At 37.8% G+C, this 21,847-nt stretch overlaps 2 protein-coding genes across 3 annotated transcripts in view; both read left to right on the top strand.

The window, feature by feature from the left end:
* The window catches only part of LOC120780491 (ER membrane protein complex subunit 2-like), a 107,160-nt gene that overhangs the window by 52,946 nt on the left and 32,367 nt on the right, over positions 1 to 21,847 (top strand). The window lies entirely within an intron of this gene.
* Positions 18,523 to 19,695, top strand: LOC120780493 (putative nuclease HARBI1). The gene is made up of 3 exons (XM_040112767.1): positions 18,523 to 19,063; positions 19,124 to 19,259; positions 19,313 to 19,695. The coding sequence occupies exons 1-3, from the start codon at positions 18,734 to 18,736 to the stop codon at positions 19,459 to 19,461; spliced, it is 615 nt and encodes a 204-aa protein (XP_039968701.1). The 5' UTR covers positions 18,523 to 18,733; the 3' UTR covers positions 19,462 to 19,695.

Genomic DNA, 21,847 nt, shown 5'->3' with positions numbered 1-21,847 from the left:
AGATTGCAGACTTCGTTTGCAAGAAAGCGGTAAATTGCGTCGTAAAACTCGATTTTTCTGTTCTAAATGCAGAGATATTGTGTTCAATCTGCGCAACCTTAGGAGATAGTAATTCGCTCCAGGAACTTGGTTGGGATGTATCCACTTTAATATATGGACATGGTTTGAGGTAATTGAGTGTAAATTTTTTCTGGTTTCTCATCGAAAACTGCGGCAAGTAATTTTCACAAGCTTCTCTTGACTCCATTAAGAAAGTTCTGCATTGCCGAAGCAAATGGTAGTCCGATGGTGCAAGATCAGGGCCCGAATCGCGGCATTCGTGAACGAGTAAAATTGTTCGAAATTTCCAGTTTTCGGATTGCGACACTCGTTATCGAGTACACTCGTTCGAAATTTGACATTCTGTTATTCGATAACGAGTTGTAATTCAAACGAACCTAACGAAATGTCAATCGATTGATAATTTGCAATCGTTAGTTCAAAAGATTTCAAACGTCGTTAGTCTACTCAGAAAAAATCAAATAAAATGTAAGTTAACGTTTATGCTATTGACTATTTTATAAATATAATCCTTTTTTTAGGACAAATGTTAATAAAATCAACATGAGACAAAAAAAATTAATGGCCGAATACATGCTTCGGTATCAAGATGTGGCAAAAAATATGTGGCCGAATTGTGGTCAGGGCAAAGCTGCAGCCAATAAATTGTAGGACTCTTTGGCGGTCCTGCTTAATGCGGCCGGTCCACCAATGAAGGATGCTAAGTCTTGGCGGAAAGTACGTAAATCTCCATGCATTTCTTCTTTTGATAAGTGTCTTAACGAATTTACTAACACAAATGTTATTTTCTATATACACCCCGTTCCTTTTTTTACGCGATTTTCGGTTCTGCCACTAATCGCGTAAAAAAAAAATCGCCTAAAAATGGTTAGTTTTCCAATATTAACTGAATATAAAAAATATCGCGTATAACAAAATATACGCGCAAAAAAATATTCAAAAACAATACAATAAGTTTCAAATTTCAGACATGATTTATTCATTCATAACAAAATAAAAAATACAAAACAAAAACAATATTTATTGAAAAACCCGTTGAATGCTGTTTAATCACTGTCATTAACCGTAGTTTAAATTATTTTTAGCGGCTTATTTTGATGGCCGGCACTGATATCACTAGAATTTGTATCAGAATCAATAGTAAGAACTATGGAATGACGTTCTGATTGACTTAGCGTCTCCGACTGAGTTTGCTCCATAAATTCAGTTAATTTTGTTTGAATAACTTCTTTTTGGACCCAATAAATTCCGATGTAGTTCTTTATATCTTAACATGCAGACACTCAATTCTTTTTGAAAAATTCATGCACGTTCGGCATCAGTATCATTTGCTACAAAATAATTTTCCAATTCTGCTGCAAGTTGAAGACCAAGCAAAAAACGAAAAAAAGCAATCGCGTTAAAGTGAGAAATTCTGCAAAAATAACACCGTTAAAGTAAAATAGCGTAAAAAGAGGTCGCGTAAAAAAAGGACTGAGTGTACATATACACTTAGGTATTTGCTGATCAAAAGCACAACGTCAAAAAGAAGTTGTCTTTCAACAAAGCGTGGAAGCAGCGAACTGGTGGTGGTCCTTACGAAGAAAAGTACCTAACAACAGCAGAGGAGCAACTGCTTCAGGCTACCGGCATGGACGTTGCGGTAGAAGGCCTGGGAGAAGTAAGAACTTTTGGCAACTCCACCCCTGAAAAAGAGTCTCTCGAAAAGCTTATGGCAGAGCTTTTATACAGTGGCGAAGACGACGTTCCACCGAAGCCCTCTACTAGTCGCATCGCTACGAAGAGGAGCAAACAGGATGCTGCCGATGAAAAGCTGGCCCTCATTAAAGAAAACATGATCGCGTTTGAAAGCTACCAGCAGAGTATAGGCGCAAAACCAAACAAGCTTATAGCTTTGAAGGAGAGGTCGATGGAAATGAAAGAGGACGCTCACAAAGCTTGTATGGAAGTCAAAGCAATAGAACTGCAAATTAACCGAATACAATTAGAAGCCTTAAAAAAGAAATAAATAAATATACATACAAATAATAATAAATCCTTTCCTGTTGAAGAACATGTGCTCATTTACTGTTGGTTTTGCAGCCCACAGAGCGTGCCATCAATACATCCAATAACTGCATGAATAAACATATATTTAAATATGTTAAGTATGCTTCAGCTTTAAAAGCACTACATTTTACTCAAAATAAAAGCGCTAATCTTACCTCCAGGAATTTTGTATTTTTCAACAAACGATTTCGTGCATTCCGAAAGATGTCGGGCACGAATTTAATAAATTGGGGGCACAACTTTGTTTCCATTTCGCTGATTACATTTTTTATTATTTTGCAAATAGTGCTTTGACATATTCCTATCAAAAAGTCATTTCCCACCAAGTGCTCGTAGCCAACACTGGCCAAAAGGGACAAAGTCGCTCCCAGTTGAATCATTGGTGCCACTGCGGTTGACAAATGCCTTTCAAATTTGAGTTCAGCCAATAAGTAGTTAAATTCACTTTTAGAGAGTCTGAACCGTTTCCTGAAGCTGTAAATATAAACATGTAGGCAATTGAAATTAATTTGTACACAACTCTAATTCCTTACGCTGCCTCCGGCAATGCCAAGGGATTGTTTTTGTCTCGCATTCGGTTCCTTATGACTTGCTGCACGTTTTCTTCCTCAGATTCCGAAGACGAATATAAAAAAATTATTGGATGCATCACTTTTGAGAAAAACAATAGTATTTCACCTTTATAAAAAAAATATAGCACGGCTTCAACAACTTTTTTTGTTTTGATTTCTTTTGTTTTGATTTCACAATTTGACACTTCGTAAATGCCATTTGTAGAGAGGCCAGGGCTGTTACAGTGAGCTAATTTAGATTCGCTTCGTATCGAGTGCGGCGGTCCGGCTACTCGAAATGTCACGAAAATTGTTTCGATACAATAGCTCGCTCGATGACGAATGCCGCGATTCGGGCCCAGGGCTATATGGTGGATGCATCAACACTTCGCAGCCAAGCTCTCCCAGTTTTTGCCGAGTCATCAAAGTTGTGTGTGCTCTAGCGTTGTCCTGATGGGAAGACGAAGTACTTTCAGTTGATCAGTTCTCGCCGTTGTTTCGATTGCTTGCTTCAATCTCATGAGCGGTTGACAGTAAAATGTAGAGTCAATCGTTCGTCCAGGCTGGAGCAGCTCATAATGGATGGTTGCTTTCCAATCCCACCAAACATTCAGTATAACCTTTCGAGGCGTCAAACCTGGCTTTGCGACCATTTGTTAAGCTTCACCACATTGGACCATGATCTTTTTCGCACATTATTGTCGTATTTGATCCACTTTTCGTCTCCTGTTACCATTCGCTTCAGAAATGATTCGATTTCATTTCGTTACAGCAAAGAATAGCAGATGTTAATTCGGTCCATTAAATTTTTCACAGACAAATCATGTGGTACCCAAACATCGAGCTTCCAAAACGAAAGCGAGCGAACCATTGTTGAGTTATAACAACTGATACAGCATCGTCTTCGTTTCAAAATATAGCGAATTTTTTCATTATTTTCACTCATTTTTGAATAACTGTATATTTTTCACCAATTTCCCCGAATTCACAATGTGATTGGCAGAACTGGAGATATACGACTGCAATGACATCTATTGACAAAATACGAAATGACTTTTTCGACTACCCAATATATATAAGCCAAATTTATGACGGCAATTTCCTAATCTATCAGAAAGTAGTAAATATCCGTATTTTTAACGCCTAGTTTCACACGGTGGGTAGACGAGTTAAATTTGGGTGACATAGCTTTGTTGGTTTGGAAGATATATGCATTAAACTTGTTAGGGGCGGGCCACCTCTATTTTTTGAAGATTTTCAAACCACAGCTCCCCTCCTTAGTGTCAGTTGTTGTGCTTAATTTGAGTTTTTTGTATTAATTTAGTGATTAGTTATAACCCTTTATACATTTTCGATTAATGGCGTTTTGTGGGCGTGGCAGTGGTCTGTTTACGCCCATCTACAATACCAAGTTTCTTATGATGCCAATGAACACGCCTACCAAGTTTCATTAACATATATTTAGTTTTACTCAGGTTACAGTTTGCACAGACGGACGGATAGACATACAGTCTCCCAGGTTGCAATTCGTTTCGTCATCCTGGGGTCGAATCGTTACATGCGTATACGGATTGGCAAACATATGAAAAAAAATTCCGTCATACGTCAATCGTATTCGGTGATTGCCATTATGACATACAATAGCAAACTGTTCGTAATTGGTTTCACATTTATTATATTTATATTATATTTATTTGAGCTCTAGTGAAAGTGATGGGTTGAAAAAATAGTGCGGAGATAGCTAAGAGATCGTAGAAATCCTATATATTATATTCATACCTTTCTCTACAACTTAGTATCTTTAACTGGAGGCCCCACAGCATTAAGTTCTTTTCGCAGCTCCTCCCATAGTTTATTTGCTGTAGCTCTTCCTTGCGCAGAATTCGGCAGGTTATTTTTGTCCAATGATTGGTGAGTTGCCATGAACTCCAACATGACATCTTTCTCTATAGCTTGTTAAAATTCAACCTAAAATTAATTTATTACCAAGAATTATAAAAAAAAATATAACATAAAAAAAATCACTCACATTTTCATAAATTTGTCTGTAACGGTTGGCAGTGTTCATTCGAATGACATTTCGAACAAACGGATACAGTTATATACTCGTTCCCGTATGTCATCATATCAGATTACGACATACTACGTCGTAATATCATGTTACAAGAGTATAAAAATGATCAGTTCGTCTAGCTGTAAAAGCAATACCATGAGTAAACATTTAAATATCTTGATAAAACTTGGTGTACATACATACATGGGCATGAGGGGCCCACCTTTGCCTGCTTGTTAAACAAGTTAGGGGTTGATTTCACCGACATCAGCAAGTAGCTAGAGGCATATAAATTCCTACTTACCAATATACTGCAAGTCAAAATCGGTCTGATAAATGCTCTGTAGTGCCAATTCTCCCACCATCCTTTTTGCGTCGCTGCTTTCTTTACCCTGCTGCAACATGCACTCCCTTCTTTTCTAGATCTAAAAACATTTGATTTATTGTTAAGATCCTATTTGAGGGTGTAGACCTTTGAACAAATCTGCACCTCGTTGAAGCTCGCAGCGTTTAAATTATTGACCTGCTCATAAACATATGTTCAATTTATTTCCCGAGAGGCTCAGATATGTTCAAATCTTTAAGCTCGCTCAATATGCCCTTAGGACGTTATTGAAAGCGGCTTTTACGTCTAAGAAGAATATGAAATTGTATTCTTTTACCTCCAAAAATTTTCCAATATCTGCTACCACGGAGTTTAGTGCAGTTCTGAGGATTTTTCTATAGTTTTTTTTTATTTTATTTGTTTCTTAAGGGAATTTCTATTAGTTTTTCCAACGTTTTTAAGAGAAAGGCTAATTGGTATATATGTATGTATATTACCTTGACTTTCTTCCACAACGACTAAATATAGTTTAATTACGACGTGGTTGTTAACAAGGCTATTCTGTAGCTTTGGGACCGTCGAGTCCCGGCAATTAGAAGGGATTGAAACCTGTTATCGCCCAATATATCTTGCTTTCTGACACTGTGTTTACAAAATTGGAAACTGTCAGACAGTGAAGCTCTAGTGAATTCCCCACCGTATGGCTTTTAGAGCTGCCTTAGAAGTAAATATTTATTAGTAGATCTAAAAACTTCACTATTTATCTACCTAGTGTGTACCTCAACAGTGCTCATTGCTGACAAAATGGGACAAAGCGGGTCAGTAGATCCTCTTATAAATATTTCCAAACTAACGGTTGACTCTAGACCGCATATGTATGTATATCGGTCAAGATGTGAATTATTTTGTTTGGAAACAATGTTTTTCTAATAACAGTGCTTCCTTGTGCCTGAATTGTATAAAATCAAATGAATACGATCATAGTTGCCACATGTCCTATATACGAACTTCCGGCTGGTTATATACAATATAACCGTATGAAATCGGGCCACGAATTACCCATAATTCTACATATAATGTTTTTTTTTTTTATATAACGGGTGATCTAAGTAGAGGTACTTTTTTCCAAGGCATTTTTTTCAGTCGTGAGTGGTGTCAAGCTATCATGTTATATTTGTTCAGTATTGCTTAGCATTTCATCATGGAAAATCTGAGCAACGTTTACAAATCGTCCAACTTTATACTAAAATTCACGTTCTGTAAAGAATGCATTTCGCTCAGCTTATTGTCAACATAATCGGCCTACTGAGCGTACTATTTGCAACACCATCACTCATCTTGAGACCCAGTATTCATTATTGGATAATATTCGACCGAATAGACCACGTCCAGCACGCAGTGAAGAAAATATAGCAGCCGTAGCTGAGAGTGTACACGAAGACCGTGGAGAGCCGATTTGGCGCCGTTCGCAGCGACTCAGACGGACATATGGAATGACTTGGCACATTTTACGTCGAGATGTTAAATTAGCAAGTTTGTGCAAGAACTGAAACTGCTCGACCTTCCCAAGTAACATCGCTCTATGGGCGACGTTTTCGACCCAAATTTTGCTAAGTAAACAAGCAAAACTGCCGAAGAGCAACCTGAAGAGATTCAAGAGCTGCCATTTCACCTACAAAAATGGTTTCTGGGCAGTGGAATCATTGATGAATATTTCTTCAAAAATGATGTCAGTGTGAAGGAAACCGTCAATGGCGACCGTTATCGCGCTATGATAATCGATTATTTGACGCCTGAAATTGAAGCTCGTGATCTCAGCGAGATTTGGTTCAATAAGACATTGCAACTTCCCTCACAGATCACTTCCCTAAGACGTTGCCGCGGCCAACATTTGTTAGAGATAACGTTCAAAAAATAAATGCCAAATAGTGTTCTTTCGAATGATAACAAACATCCACCATTAAATTTGAACCTTGAACACTCGGCCATTTGAACCACTTCCTTCCATCCTTCTGCTATTTTTCATATTTTCATTGCCCTGCTGACAGACGCAATATCAAAATTATTCGTTATATCCTCCTAAAATAATCGAAGTCTTTCTAAAAATTTCTTTTCAACAATCCACTTAGAAAATTAGAATTTCTGCGTTCAGGTTATCATCATCAGTTATTCATTATCAGTTCACGTACGGCATCGATGTTTTATGGCACAACGGCTGTTTTTGGACGACCTTCACGGAATCCGTCTTTGAGCGAGCGTCGGCCACGATTGAATTCGTTGTACCAGTTTTTCACAGTGCTATAGGATGGTGCTTCATAGCCATACAAAGATTTTAGTTCATCGATGCACTCTTGTCGTGATAATCCACGTCGAAAGTTGTGAAAAATGATCGCACGAAAATGTTTACGAATTAATTCCATTTTTTGGCCGAGATGAATTTTTTAATTCCCTGTAAATAAAACAATTCACGATTAAATGACAAAACGTTCTGACTGATGTTATGCTAAAAAATGTCAAACTTTCCAATGGAAATGTCAGATTGCACCTGGCAACACTAGGCCAGAAATATATATAGCAGCCTCCGTATTAAACCCAGGTCTATATGTGCACTTAGTTTTGCTTGCATATTGACCTATGTGTATACGGTATTAAGACAATCAAAATTCTTAAAATGCACCGTCATCCTTATCTTTGGATATGCAGTGAATCACAAAAGTATTTTGCATCTGAATATTATTAATTAAAACTTGTATTTCTGTACTTTTAAATAATTTTTAATATAATTTTTAGGTAATAAAAAAAATAGTTTATATTTCAATAATTCATCATAAAAACTTAAAAACTATTTAGTTTTTCATTAAAAATTTAACAAAATCTAGAAATATCCAGAATTTTTAGCTCACAAAAGTATTTCGCTTTTCAGCAGTAGTTATATGGGAACATAAGTAAAAACAAGTAAGGAAGGGCTAAGTTCGGGTGTCACCGAACATTTTATACTCTCGCATGATAAAGTGATAATCGAGATTTCATTATCCGTCATTTACATATTTTCCAAATTCCGTATTTGTGTAAAGTTTTATTCCGCTATAATCATTGGTGCCTAATGTATGTAGTATATATTATACAGAGAAGGCATCAGATGGAATTCAAAATAGCGTTATATTGGAAGAAGGCGTGGTTGTGAACCGATTTCACCCATATTTCGTACATGTCATCAGGGTGTTAAGAAAATATTATGTACCGAATTTCATTGAAATCGGTCTAGTAGTTCCTGAGATATGGTTTTTGGTCCATAAGTGGGCGAGACCACGCCCATTTTCAATTTTTAAAAAACGCCTGGGTGCAGCTTCCTTCTGCAATTTCTTCCGTAAAATTTAGTGTTTCTGACGTTTTTTGTTAGTCGGTTAACGCACTTTTAGTGATTTTCAACATAACCTTTGTATGGGAGGTGGGCGTGGTTATTATCCGATTTCTTAAATTTTTGAACTGTATATGGAAAGAAAACGACTCTGTAGAGTTTGGTTGATATAGCTATAGTAGTTTCCGAGATATGTACAAAAAACTTAGTAGGGGCGGGGCCACGCCCACTTTTCCAAAAAAATTGTGTCCAAATATGCCCCTCCCTAATGCGATTCGTTGTGCCAAATTTCACTTTAATATCTTTATTTATGGCTTAGTTATGACACTTTATAGGTTTTCGGTTTTCGCCATTTTGTGAGCGTGGCAGTTGGCCGATTTTGCCCATCTTCGAACTTAACCTTCTTATGAAGCCAAGGAATACGTGTACCAAGTTTCATCATGATATCTCAATTTTTACTCAAGTTACAGCTTGCACGGACGGACGGACGGACAGACGGACGGACAGACAGACATCCGGATTTCAACTCTACTCGTCACCCTGATCACTTTGGTATATATAACCCTATATCTGACTCTTTTAGTTTTAGGACTTACAAACCCGTTATGTGAACAAAACTATAATACTCTCTTTAGCAACTTTGTTGCGAGAGTATAAAAATTACTTAGCATTTCGTATGAAAGCTATTATTTTTACCGATAGCTTCCAAACATCCTGGCATTGATTCTGTCGCGGCGTATCTTCTCCCATTCCTCTCTTAAAACTCTTTTGAGCAAACTTGTTGATGAAATTTGGCAATTTCGTACTTTTTTCTCCATATTGGTCCAGTTTTCAATTGTATTAAAGTCGGGACTTTGTGGCGGTGTTGGCAGATGTTTTGCGTTGAAGGGAATCCACATTTTAACGTCGTGGGCTGTATATTTCGGACCATTGTCGTTTTGAAATAAAAACTATTTTTTTGAGATGCCCATTTTTACAGCACTGGAATATAAATTTTTCTTGGGAATGGATAAATAAAGATGCTTATCTATTGTTCCGATTGAGATTCCCGACTCCCTGAGCTGACATACATGTTATATTTGCTTTCGTCACTAAATATTACAGTTTTCCAAAAGTCAAAACATTTAATTTAATAGGTATTAGCGAAAGGTAATCTCTTATTATTTATTTATAATTAACCGATGTAAGTGTTTTTTTTTGCTCTCAACATGGCCGTGTGTATTGTTCTTTCTATGCACTTTCCGCACTGTTTCATCTGACATTTTGGTGCGAAACGCTGCTCTAAGTTCATCGTTAATTTTTGGGGCTAATAAATGTGGACTTTCACGGTTTTCCTGTAATATTTTACATTCTTCCCTTACTGTCAGTAACTTTGGTCGTCCACTACGGACTGCGTTTTCTAGGTTTTAGCGTTCCTTTTTACCACACTTTATATAGGTGGGCGATATCGACTAAACATATCACTAAAATAGTTTGTGGATTTACCTTCATTGCAAAGATGCAAAATAATTTTCTTCTCAGTAGGAATTAATTCTTTACATTTAGGCATTTCTAATGTGCACGAAACCACGATCACAATCGAAATAAATGCAACTACAACTAAATTCAATTCTAATATGTACAAGCAACCATAATCTTATGTAAAAATAGAAAACCAAACAAAATGCGCACCAACTAGCAGATTTGAAAACGAAAGCAAAATACTTTTGTGAGCACAGGATTTCGCCGAAACACATATTTTTTGTTTGATCTGCATAACGGGACAATCTTTATTTCCATGGACTACTGTTTTTTCTAAAGAAAACTTGAATAAATAAACATACGCATTTAAATAAATGAAAACGCCTACTTTAACCACTGAAAATTTTAGTAAAAGGAATGGTAAGGGTTATGCAAAATACTTCTGTGAGTCACTGTATATAAAAGGAATGGTAAGGGTTATGCAAAATACTTCTGTGAGCCACTGTACATAGCTCTTTATGTATCTCGATTTATTTTGGTTGCAAAAACAAACGTTAGGTAAACATATAGACAAAACTTTAAAGACACAAAATTGGTTTATTTAATGCAACAGTTTTGTTTAAAGGTTTTTCACCTCTAATTCTTACGAACTGCGAGGGTTTGTCCGCATCCAAACTTAACTCTTATTTATGTAATCTAAGTATACGTTTTCTTTGATTTTTCGTTCAATCAATCAAAGAAATACATGTTTTACTTTCTATTTATGTGGGATCGCCGTTAAACAAAATGCACTTGTTAATTCAATCAATTGTTTATTAGTTCACAGTTTATAGGTTTCATAAATGATCCGTCCGCTTTAATAAGTGCCTCGCGCGCAGTGATTTTTTGATGACCGTGCTAATGTCCCTTTTGTCAGGTTGGTCGTCCCTATTGTCAGTGTTGCTTGTTGCATATGGGAAGTGTGGTGAGTGTGCGAACGTTATCAGTAGGTGTGTCCATACGTGTTGTCCTGTCATCGCTTCCCACAATCGGCCATACTGCGCTATCATTCGACCCGAATGAAGGATTCCATTTTTTCATGAATTCCGCGACGGTAGTAGTACGTCCGGGTCCTTCATAATCTCCAATTTTCGCTACTTCGTGTCTGCCATATTTTAACTGCTTAATGATCTTGGACGGTCCAAGATATTTTGGTTTCAGCTTCAGCCCAGATCCATACTGTGTACGTTTGATTGCTACCAGTTTGTTAATGTTGTACTCAATTTCAGCTTTGCGGCGAGCGTTATAGGCTTTGCGATTTTCTTCTAATAGTCGAGCTACAAGTCTGCTTTCGCTTGAAGGCGGCTTTTCTCACGCTCTGAATCGATTTCTCCTGTAGGTAAGTTATTTAAAAGCTCTTGCAGATCTCCAGTTAATATCTTAAACGGTGATTTTATGTGCTACGAGGTAGAGTGTTATTTATCGTCTGTTGTACGCGTTCTACACGTTTATACTATTCAGGACTAACGATAACTTCGATATCATTTGGTATCACAATTTTGTGTATTCGCTCAACTTGCCAGCTTCCCCTTGAAACACCCGTGACAATTGGTAAATGCTGAATACCTTTTTTCTAAGCATTTGTCGCTAATAATACGCCTCGGGTTTCCAAACACCGGTAACTGCTTTCTAAGTCTATCAACTACCGCCTCTGCACCCGTGGACTTTGTTGGATAAAAACAAACAATTTTGAAGAATGCGTCAATAACCACCAGTAAATAATTTTAATATATAACAAAGACAGTCTTCCTTGTTAATTGAATTAAGCCAGCCTTTCTTTTTTCCTACTTTATATTCGTTCACTAAACATTCGATGCAGCTTTCTACATCGAGAGATGCCTTCGCTTACAAAAGTGGAATGAAGAATGTTTTCTCTTCCTTGCGTCTTCCTACTGGAGAAGTGACCTCTGCCATTCTAATCACTTCTTCCTTCGTGCGTGTGGGTACCATAATCGTTTTCTTAGTGGGACCTTTGTGTAATATACTGTATTTCATGTAGTAATCTTCGTATTCGTTCTTCTCTCCAGCTCTGACCTAATTATCTACTTCTTGAGCTTGCTTCAATCGGTGTTGCAATGAGTCTTCCATGAGTAAACAGGAAACTCTACTTAACGCGTCCAAGTGGCTCATTTTAGTGCCACTTTGATGCTGTATTTCGTAAAATCTTGCAGCAGATCTCAAGGGCACGTCTCGTTTCTTCATCATCATGGCAAACGCGTTGTAATCGGTTACTATTAGGAATTTAATGCCTGTCAGATATACACGCCATTTTTTGAGTGGTTCGATGATGGCTAAGACTCCGGGTTCGTACGAGTGGTAAAATACCCCACATGATTTCGTCTTCCCACTCATATACTGGACTGGGTGTAAGTTCTGATCATCCCTATTCCTCTGCAATAGTACTGCTCCATATCCAAATTTCGAAGCGTCTGTACCGCTTACGAATTGTATAATGTTAAAACTGGAGCGTTGATTGGTGCTGCTTTTAGTTGCTGAAATACTGCTAGTTGCTCATGACCTAGTTCGTATCGTACGTCTTGCTTAAAAAACTCTGACAGTGGTCTCGTAATCGTGGCGTAACCTTCGATGAATCGCCTGAAGTATGACGTCAGTCGGAGGAATCATTGCAGAGCTTTTTTATCGCGTGGCAGTGGGTAGTGTTTGATGGTGATTCGCCTCCACCAGCTGCAGTTATTCTCAGCACAACCATCAGATTCGCCCTTGGTTGGAATTATCAGGTCATCCATGTAAGCGATTACGATTCCATCCCTTATAAAATCTCTGAATACGGTTAGAATATATCTTGAAAACACTGATGGTGAGTTACTAATTCCAAATGGTACATACAAAAAATCATTGTCCAATTCCTGGCACCTTTCAAACACTCAACTATTTTATCCATCAATGGCATCGGGAAATTGTCCCTAAGTATCTTTTGCATTCAGTCTCCTGTAGTCGCAACATATCCTCTTTTCACTTTTCTTTTTGAGTACGAGTACAATTGGTGATGCATATTCCGATATGCTGGGTTTAATGATCCCTTCTTCTAGCCATCGTCCAACTTGACGCTTCTTTCCTTACTTAATTCAAAAACAGACTGTAGAATCAACAAAGTATCATTCCGAATCAAGCACAAGTCCACCAGTATTAATGCCGACATCGTTTGCGGCATCATATTAGGTGCCACATGTCCTATCCGCCGATAGACATTGCTTGATACAAATTGGACTTGTTGGTTTTGGAATCTGGTGTACCATCGATGAAGTACTCTATAAGGCTGAGGTCATCTAAGTTTATAAATTTACTTATTTCCATCATACAATATTACTATTCACGCAAATCTTCACTCTGCTAAGTACGCCGAATTCTCAATGCACGACTTACATACTTACATATGTACATCAATTGCAGAAAGGATGGTACCAAACTCGCATTTCAGTGCTTATTTCAGCGAACTTCAGTTACAAATTCCTGTTTGACTACGAACGTACATCTTTGCAGCACCCGTTAACAATTGCTTGGCATAGATACATACATATGTATATTTCTGCAGCTCACTCCAGTGCACTGCTTCCGCATTATCTTCGATCGCTCTACAATCGGTGTATTTACACTTGCATTCAGACCGAAGTGTTCCAGCAATCTAGTCCTGCAGTACGGCTTTCCGTCCAGTAGCTACTAACCCCAACCTTTCCCTAAGTCCAACCACTGTCAATGCTAAAATCTGTTTACGGTCCATTATCTTACAATACCCTTACAAATTTAATATCAATACAAAATACTATTACTATAATGAGAAAAGTTACAAAATTTTAATTTTATATAGGTTTATTAAATATAAAATTTAGAAAAGTCTTTGAAATATTTCAAGACGAATGCAATTACAAAATAAATTAAAATTCGCTGGAATTATAATATTGAAATATAATGAATATTAAACTATGCGGCCTTATTTTATTTGTCTCAACTGTACCTTCCAAAATTGTTTAACAGTTGTCTTTTTTTGGTTACCGCTACTGTACTCTAATAAGATTTTAGCATCAAAGCGGAATCGCTTATACTATATACATACATATAACTTATGTGCTAAATAAATACCGCTAGGGACGCCGCCTGTTACTCCTGTTCTTACTGAAGCTCTGCCCCTGCTCGTTTCTGCAACAATACAGCTTCGTACGTCTGCGTTCTAGCTTATGTTCTGCCGCTGCCTTGAACCTTGCTGTCAAAAAATCCTTTTTTTTTTGTTAAAAATGTTTTTCTTTTAATTTTCCGCGGGGCTCCTATACCACTTCTGTCACCAAATTTGCAGTGACTGTACAGTATATACAATAGAAAACCTTTTCGTGGTAGCTTTCTGAGGGGTGAATAGCGGCCATCTTGGATTTTCAGTGGGAGCAACGCAGTGCAGTATATATTGAGGTAGTAAATACTTAGCAAATTTATTTTATTAAATAACAAAAACTATAAATATTATTGCTTAAATAAAAGGAAATTATTTATTAATGATATATGTATGTATATTTACTAATATTTGATTTAAAAGCCATAGTGTGCAATATTTCGCCCCTAAAAATATCACTTACTGTTATTCAGATATTTATGTAATGAGTTCTTATTAATAAAATGCAGCCCTGTTTTTAGATTTCTCCGTGGTGAGTTTTCTTCTGAATGTATTACAATTGACAGACAGAAAACATAAAACGGTTTGCATTCGTAAGTTTTTGAAATATTATTACCAATAATTTCAATTTAGAAATCCAATCCCAAGATATTTTATATACTGAGAACTCATTTTCCAATTGATGTTTTCTTATAACGGCTAACGATTTGCCAATTTGTATATGTCAAACTACAAATTACCACCCAGAATTGTATCCTGCGTGTTTAAAAATTGCACAAAAAAAACAACTGACATTAAACAACAAGTACTATCCCAATAAAATTGAACAGATATGCAAAGTAATTCAATATAATCACTTAAATAACGTAAACACTTGCATTATTTAATATCTTTTAAAGTGTTGCTCATCAAAATTTAAACTTTATATGTGCTTAAATGCTAACACAACACCCTGATTACCAATGAAAGTAGCAAAAAAAGTGTTACACCGCACCCTAAGATTTTCTAGAGTTGAGTATATGTATGTAAACAAAGCAAAGGTATATTAATGTATATACTGAGGTGACTGTTTGATGACTGTGCTAATGTCCCTTTTGTCAGGTTAGTCCAAGAATGATAGAAACAAGATTGCGCAATGACGAGTTCAAGTTTTATTATTTAATGTGTTTTCATTGCATTATTTGATTTTGTCACTTTGCTGTGTTTGTTTCAACCATATACATTTATGCAAATAAAAAGATTGAATATTTTGTGACCAAGTATCAATTTATTGTCTTATTTAATTTTCTTTTTTTGCTAAGCATATGTTCGATGGTTCGATAGGAGGATGGAGTCATGTGTAGAAGTTCACGCAAGTGAGGAAAGTTCTCTGATCGCCATTCACTTGGGAGTGGCCAGAAACAATTCTTTTACACATGACTCAAGTAGCTCACTACTTTCGGTCTTTGACCAAGTATCCTCTGGGTAGCCTAAGAACATCCGTTCGAAGGCGAGCTAAAGTGAGAAGGCGAAACATCCCCTGCATAGGGTTGTGCGCTGGGTTTGGGACCCGCCACGTAAAAAGCCTACCCCAATGAAAAATGACAAACAGCCTCGGATGAGAGACCCCTCTTTTGATGACGACCATGGCAAACGAAATAAGCACTACGAATTGAGGGCATGCACCTGGAATGTCCGGTCCCTTAATTGCTGGTTGATGTGATAAAGGCTGACATCACCGCCGTCCAAGAAATGCGATGGACGGCACAAGGACAGAGACGAGTAGGTCCTTGTGGCATTTACTACAGTGGCCATATAAAGGAGCGCAAGTTTGGTGTGGGATTCGTGGTGGGAGAGAGACTCCGTCGCCGAGTACTATCATTCACTCTGGTGAATGAACGTCTAGCCACAATCCGCATCAAAGCGAGGTTCTTCAACATATCGCTGATCTGCGCCCACGCCCCGACGGATGAGAAGGACGATGTGACCAAAGATGCGTTTTATGAGTGCTTGGAACGCATTTATGAGAGATGCCCCCGCCACGATGTGAAAATCGTGCTTGGCGACTTTAACGCCAGGGTGGGCAAAGAAGGTATCTTTGGCACTACGGTCGGTAAATTCAGCCTCCACGAGGAAACATCCCCAAATGGGTTGAGGCTGATCGACTTCGCCGGGGCCCGAAATATGGTTATCTGTAGTACTAGATTCCAGCACAAAAAAATTCATCAAGCTACCTGGCTGTCTCCGGATCGAAAAACTACCAACCAGATCGATCATGTTGTGATAGACAGAAGACACGTCTCCAGTGTTTTAGATGTGCGTGCGCTCCGAGGTCCGCCACGATGTCAAAATCATGCTCGGCGACTTTAACGCCAGGGTGGGCAAAGAAGGTATCTTTGGCACTACGGTCGGTAAATTCAGCCTCCACGAGGAAACATCCCCAAATGGGTTGAGGCTGATCGACTTCGCCGGGGCCCGAAATATGGTTATCTGTAGTACTAGATTCCAGCACAAAAAAATTCATCAAGCTACCTGGCTGTCTCCGGATCGAAAAACTACCAACCAGATCGATCATGTTGTGATAGACGGAAGACACGTCTCCAGTGTTTTAGATGTGCGTGCGCTCCGAGGTCCTAACATCGACTCGGACCACTATCTTGTTGCAGCCAAGATTCGCACCCGCCTCTGTGCAGCAAAAAACGCACGCCAACAAACACAAGGAAGGTTCGACGTCGAAAAGCTGCAATCACAACAGACTGCCGAACGATTTTCTACTCGGCTTGCACTCCTGCTCTCTGAGAGCACTCATCAACAACTCGGTATAAGGGAACTGTGGGACGGCATTTCAAACTCCTTACGTACAGCTGCATCTGAAACCATTGGTTTTCGAAAAGTGCAAAAGAACAACTGGTACGACGAGGAGTGCCGCGTCGCAGCGGAGAGAAAACAGGCTGCCTACCTCGCAACGTTACGATCGACCACAACACGTTCGGGATGGGATAGATACCGCGAGTTGAAGAGGGAAGCGAGACGCATTTGTAGACAGAAAAAGAAAGAGGCCGAAATGCGTGAGTATGAAGAGCTTGATAAGCTGGCCGACAGGGGTAATCCTCGAAAATTCTACGAAAAAATGCGGCGGCTTACAGAAGGTTTCAAGACCGGAGCATACTCTTGTAGAACCCCCAAAGGTGATCTAGTGACCGGTGCCCAGAGCATACTTAAATTATGGAGGGAACACTTCTCCAGCCTGCTAAAAGGCAGTGAATGCACAACCCCAGGAGAAGGCGAACCCGATTCCCCAATCGACGACAATGGAGCCGACGTTCCATTGCCCGATCATGAAGAAGTTCGAATAGCAATTACCCGCCTGAAGAAGAACAAAGCGGCGGGGGCCGATGGATTGCCGGCCGAGCTATTCAAACACGGCGGCGAAGAACTGATAAGGAGCATGCATCAGCTTCTTTGTAAAATATGGTCGGACGAAAGCATGCCCAACGATTGGAATTTAAGTGTGCTATGCCCAATCCATAAAAAAGGAGATCCCACAATCTGCGCCAACTACCGTGGGATTAGCCTCCTCAACATCGCATATAAGGTTCTATCGAGCGTATTGTGTGAAAGATTAAAGCCCAGCGTCAACAAACTGATTGGACCTTATCAGTGTGTCTTTAGACCTGGAAAATCAACAACCGACCAGATATTCACCATGCGCCAAATCTTGGAAAAGACCCGTGAAAGGTGAATCGACACACACCACCTCTTCGTCGATTTCAAAGCTGCTTTCGACAGCACGAAAAGGAACTGCCTCTATGCCGCGATGTCTGAATTTGGTATCCCCGCAAAACTAATACGGCTGTGTAAACTGACGCTGAGCAACACGAAAAGCACCGTCAGAATCGGGAAGGACCTCTCCGAGCCGTTCGATACCAAACGAGGTTTCAGACAAGGCGATTCCCTATCGTGTGACTTTTTCAACCTGCTTCTGGAGAAAATAGTTCGAGCTGCAGAACTTAATAGAGAAGGTACCATCTTTTATAAGAGTGTACAGCTGCTGGCGTATGCTGATGATATTGATATCATATCGAAAAGGAGAAACGACTGGCGCGCTGTTGTTAACTCGGCTATAATCGCGTAAGCGGTGTCTACGCCAATTAAGAAGAAGAAGATATGTTCGATTAAGTTTTTATTTAAGGAACGAATCCCAAAATACATTCTTGCTCTGAAAAACAATTCTTTTATTTTCGAGATACATGCCCCTATTGCGGTTTTCAACCCGACTTGGTCGAATTGAAGTTAAGGCAACTCAACTTCAGATCAACCAAACTCTTTTTCGGTATTGCGAACTTCAACTAAGTTCAGTCGAAATATGATTGGCGTTGCCAAACTAAGAAAGGGAAATTTGACAGATAGTGAAACAGCTAAAATTTTGTAAACGACATATTTAAACAATTAAATTCAGTTGTCGCTCACGAAAAAGTGAATAAACATATATAATAAACAATAAATAAAAAATAGATATAAGTTTTGATTTATATTACAATGACGAAAATACTGGGGGCAAAATTGATGTGCTACGTATACGAAAAAGCCTTCGTGATCACTCAAATCCATTGGAGCTTCCAAATGCAAAGTAAGCCATAGTTTTTTCACAATTGAATTGCTTTTTAATAATGTTTGTTGCAGATTCATAAGTTATTTTCGATTAAATAAAGAAGCATTTTGTTTTTTGCTGAATGAGATGAAGGAACATTTCCACAAACGTGTGCGAGGAACGGCCATACCTCCTATATTAAAACTATTTAACATTGGGTTGGCGCAACCTACGATATCTTTAGTAATTAAAGAGGTTCTAAATATAATTGAACAACGTATTTGTGCCCAATGGATTAAAATTCAAATGACTGAGGAGGAGCAAAACGCTTCAAAAACTTCATTTTATTCAAAAAGTGTTTTCCCGGGAGTAGTTGGTTGCATCGACGGGACTCATGTTCGCATAATTACACCAAGAAAAGAAGTGCAACATCTTTATCTTAACAGAAAGGGCTACTACAGTTTAAACGTGATGATTGTATGTATAAAGTCTGAATTATATTAGAAACAAAATGGTATAATTTCTTAAAATTTTTAGCTTTGTGATTATAAAATGTCTATTCGGTATGTGGATGCTAGGCATGCAGGCGCAAATCATGACTCTTTTATTTTCAATGTTAGCTATTTGAAGGTGCATTTACAGAACAACATACAGAATAACACTTGGATCTTGGGTAAGACTTTATCGTATTTATTGCTAAATAAGTGGAGTAATGTAATTTCTTAGGCGACGCTGGCTATCCTCTGCACAAATTTTTAATGACGCCTTATCGCTTGGCGGAAGCTTCTTCACCCCAAGCACGCTACAATACAGTACACTCAAAGGCCCGGAATATTGTAGAGCGGACAATTGGTGTACTCAAGAGTAGATTTTGATGTCTTTTATCTGTACGAGGTTTACATTACACTCCCGAAAAGGCTACGCAATTTGTGAATGCTTGTTGCGCATTGCACAATATTTGCCAACACTTTCAAGTGGAATCTCCGGAAGAAATACCATCTACTTCACATACTACAATGACCAATGATATTTAGGACATAGAAAGAGAAGAAGAGGATACGGCTCGAATAATTCGCAATAATATTATGACTTCCCTCTAAATAATTAAAATATTAAATTTGATTTATTATTTCTAATGTGCTATTTATACAGGCATATATTTAAATTTTATTTAAATAAATTCATTAAATAACAATATCACTTCATTCCAGAATAATTAAAAATAAAATTAAAAAAATATTACTTTGTGTCTTAAATAACCAAAAAAAATTAAAATCTTTGCCAAGATTTTAATTTAGCAATTTTGAGGCGCTGCACCTCAATTTGAATTTATTGTTTCCAAATTGTGGCTTTCCTCTTCCTACTTCTGGAAACTTCTCCATTAACAATTTTTCAAATTGCTTTTTTGTTGCAACTTTATTTTTTCTAAAAATTTATAAAAAATATTAATTAAAATTAATTTAACATTAATTAAAATAGTTATTTGACCCGTCCTCCATTTTTCTTTAATATTTTTTTTGTATTTCACTGCACGAATGTTGAACTTCAACTGCTATTAAGCAGTTGAAGTTTATTTATATACTAGTCAACCCCACTTGCACAGAGTTGAAAACCGCAATACCAAAAAAAGTTGAAGTTCGATCATACTTCAACCGCAATTTTTTTTGACGGATTGAGTTGAAGTTGGCAATACCGAATTTTTAAACTTCGACTGAAATGCAGTTGGGTTGAAAACCGCAATAGGGGCAACAATTTACAAAATTACTTAAATCTAAGTGTTTCTGGACGTAATTTGTACATACATATGAGCCCTTTAAAGCACAAGTGGAGTTATACTTTTTCTTCTGTCGAGATATTAACACTTTGAGCCCCGCGTGCCCACCCGTGGTCATTTTTTTCTGTACCGGTGGACCGCATGCTGACGAAGGGTTGTGCTTTAGTTGACAAGCTGGTTTGTTTGTTTTTGCTTTATTGATTATTTACTTAGTTTTATTGATTTTTTGCGATTGAGGTGACCTTGTGATATTTATTTTTGATAAACCAAATGCATTTTTGTTGTTTTTTTCTTTTTTTTGTGACCACCGGTGGTCACATTGTCCCATAATGAAAATCCACCAATGTCCACTGGTGGTCACATTGTCCCAAATCGTCAAAACGTAAATGTCCACTGGTGGTACACGCGGGGCTCAAAGTGTTAAAGGGTTTGCTAAAAGTTGTATATAAAAATCAATATTGAACTTTTGGACTACTTTTTTCAATAAAACTTCAGAAAAAGGTCTTATTTAACTTAGATTGATGTTTTTGAAACTTTTTGTCCATTAACTCTTGTTTTATCGAGTACCGAAAATTAATTATACCATTTGTGCTGTAAATGGTTTTAAGATTTCATTTAACTTTTAAATAGTTTGAAATCTGTTTAGTTTTCCCATCTAATTTTTCATGTATTATCAATAAAACTTAAATTTATATCATTATTGACAGTATAATAAGTGAAAAAATATTTTTTTATTCATCGTCACTTTCTTGAGATTCTTCCTGAAGTGGGCCAACATCTTCAGCAGTCTCACTAGTAACAAGCCCCTCGAAATAATTGTGGTGTACTGGAGGGATGTATGGCAGCAAGTCCATCATATCTTTCTTTTTTTCTTTTGAAATAGGCCGAGCTCTTGTGTACAGCTTGCCCTGATCAATGACGCAAACATTAACCGGTCGTCCTTTTTTTCCTGCTGCCTTGAAATCCAATGTTGAAAACTGTATTTCTTCAGATAAAGTTTCCTTAACTCACTTTTTGTGTAGCGTATCCATTGCATTTTCAGCCACGATAAAGGTTGGCCTTCACAGTCTTTTTTTCTTTTGGTGATTTTTTTTTTAGAATGTTTTCGACTGACAAAAAATTATCGATCGTCATAACTGTCACATGAAAGGCATTCTTTTTCCTTGACAACGCAATAGTTCTATACCAGTCGTCAGGTGTAAATATTTGTTGCGACTTACCAAAATTTTCAATAGATGCAAAGTCACAGTCATTGGGGAGGAATGAATGTCCACTTTGCATGAACTTTTGGTCCATCATTTCTACATTATTGTCTGGACTTTGGACATATTTCATCAACGTCATAGCGATTTTCCAGTTACGGTTTTGACCTGTGCATGTGTCGCTATACATAACCACATGTTCGGCTGCTGTCGCTCCAAATTTTATGTGTTTTATTAAACACGATGAAATTTCTTGTGAACCTTTAGAGCCATTTACTTCGTCCC

Source organism: Bactrocera tryoni, unplaced genomic scaffold (assembly GCF_016617805.1).
Source record: "Bactrocera tryoni isolate S06 unplaced genomic scaffold, CSIRO_BtryS06_freeze2 scaffold_25, whole genome shotgun sequence".
Classification (NCBI taxonomy): domain Eukaryota; kingdom Metazoa; phylum Arthropoda; class Insecta; order Diptera; family Tephritidae; genus Bactrocera; species Bactrocera tryoni.
Note: the sequence above shows the minus strand (reverse complement) of the source record. Positions and strands in the feature narration are given on the sequence as shown.

Bases quoted from the DNA above. Each gene is read 5' to 3' on its own strand.
- LOC120780493 (XM_040112767.1), top strand. From the start codon at position 18,734: ATGAAGGAACATTTCCACAAACGTGTGCGAGGAACGGCCATACCTCCT. The intron at 19,064-19,123 runs GTATGTATAAAG...TAAAATTTTTAG, and splicing joins ACAGTTTAAACGTGATGATT to CTTTGTGATTATAAAATGTC. The intron at 19,260-19,312 runs GTAAGACTTTAT...GTAATTTCTTAG, and splicing joins GAATAACACTTGGATCTTGG to GCGACGCTGGCTATCCTCTG.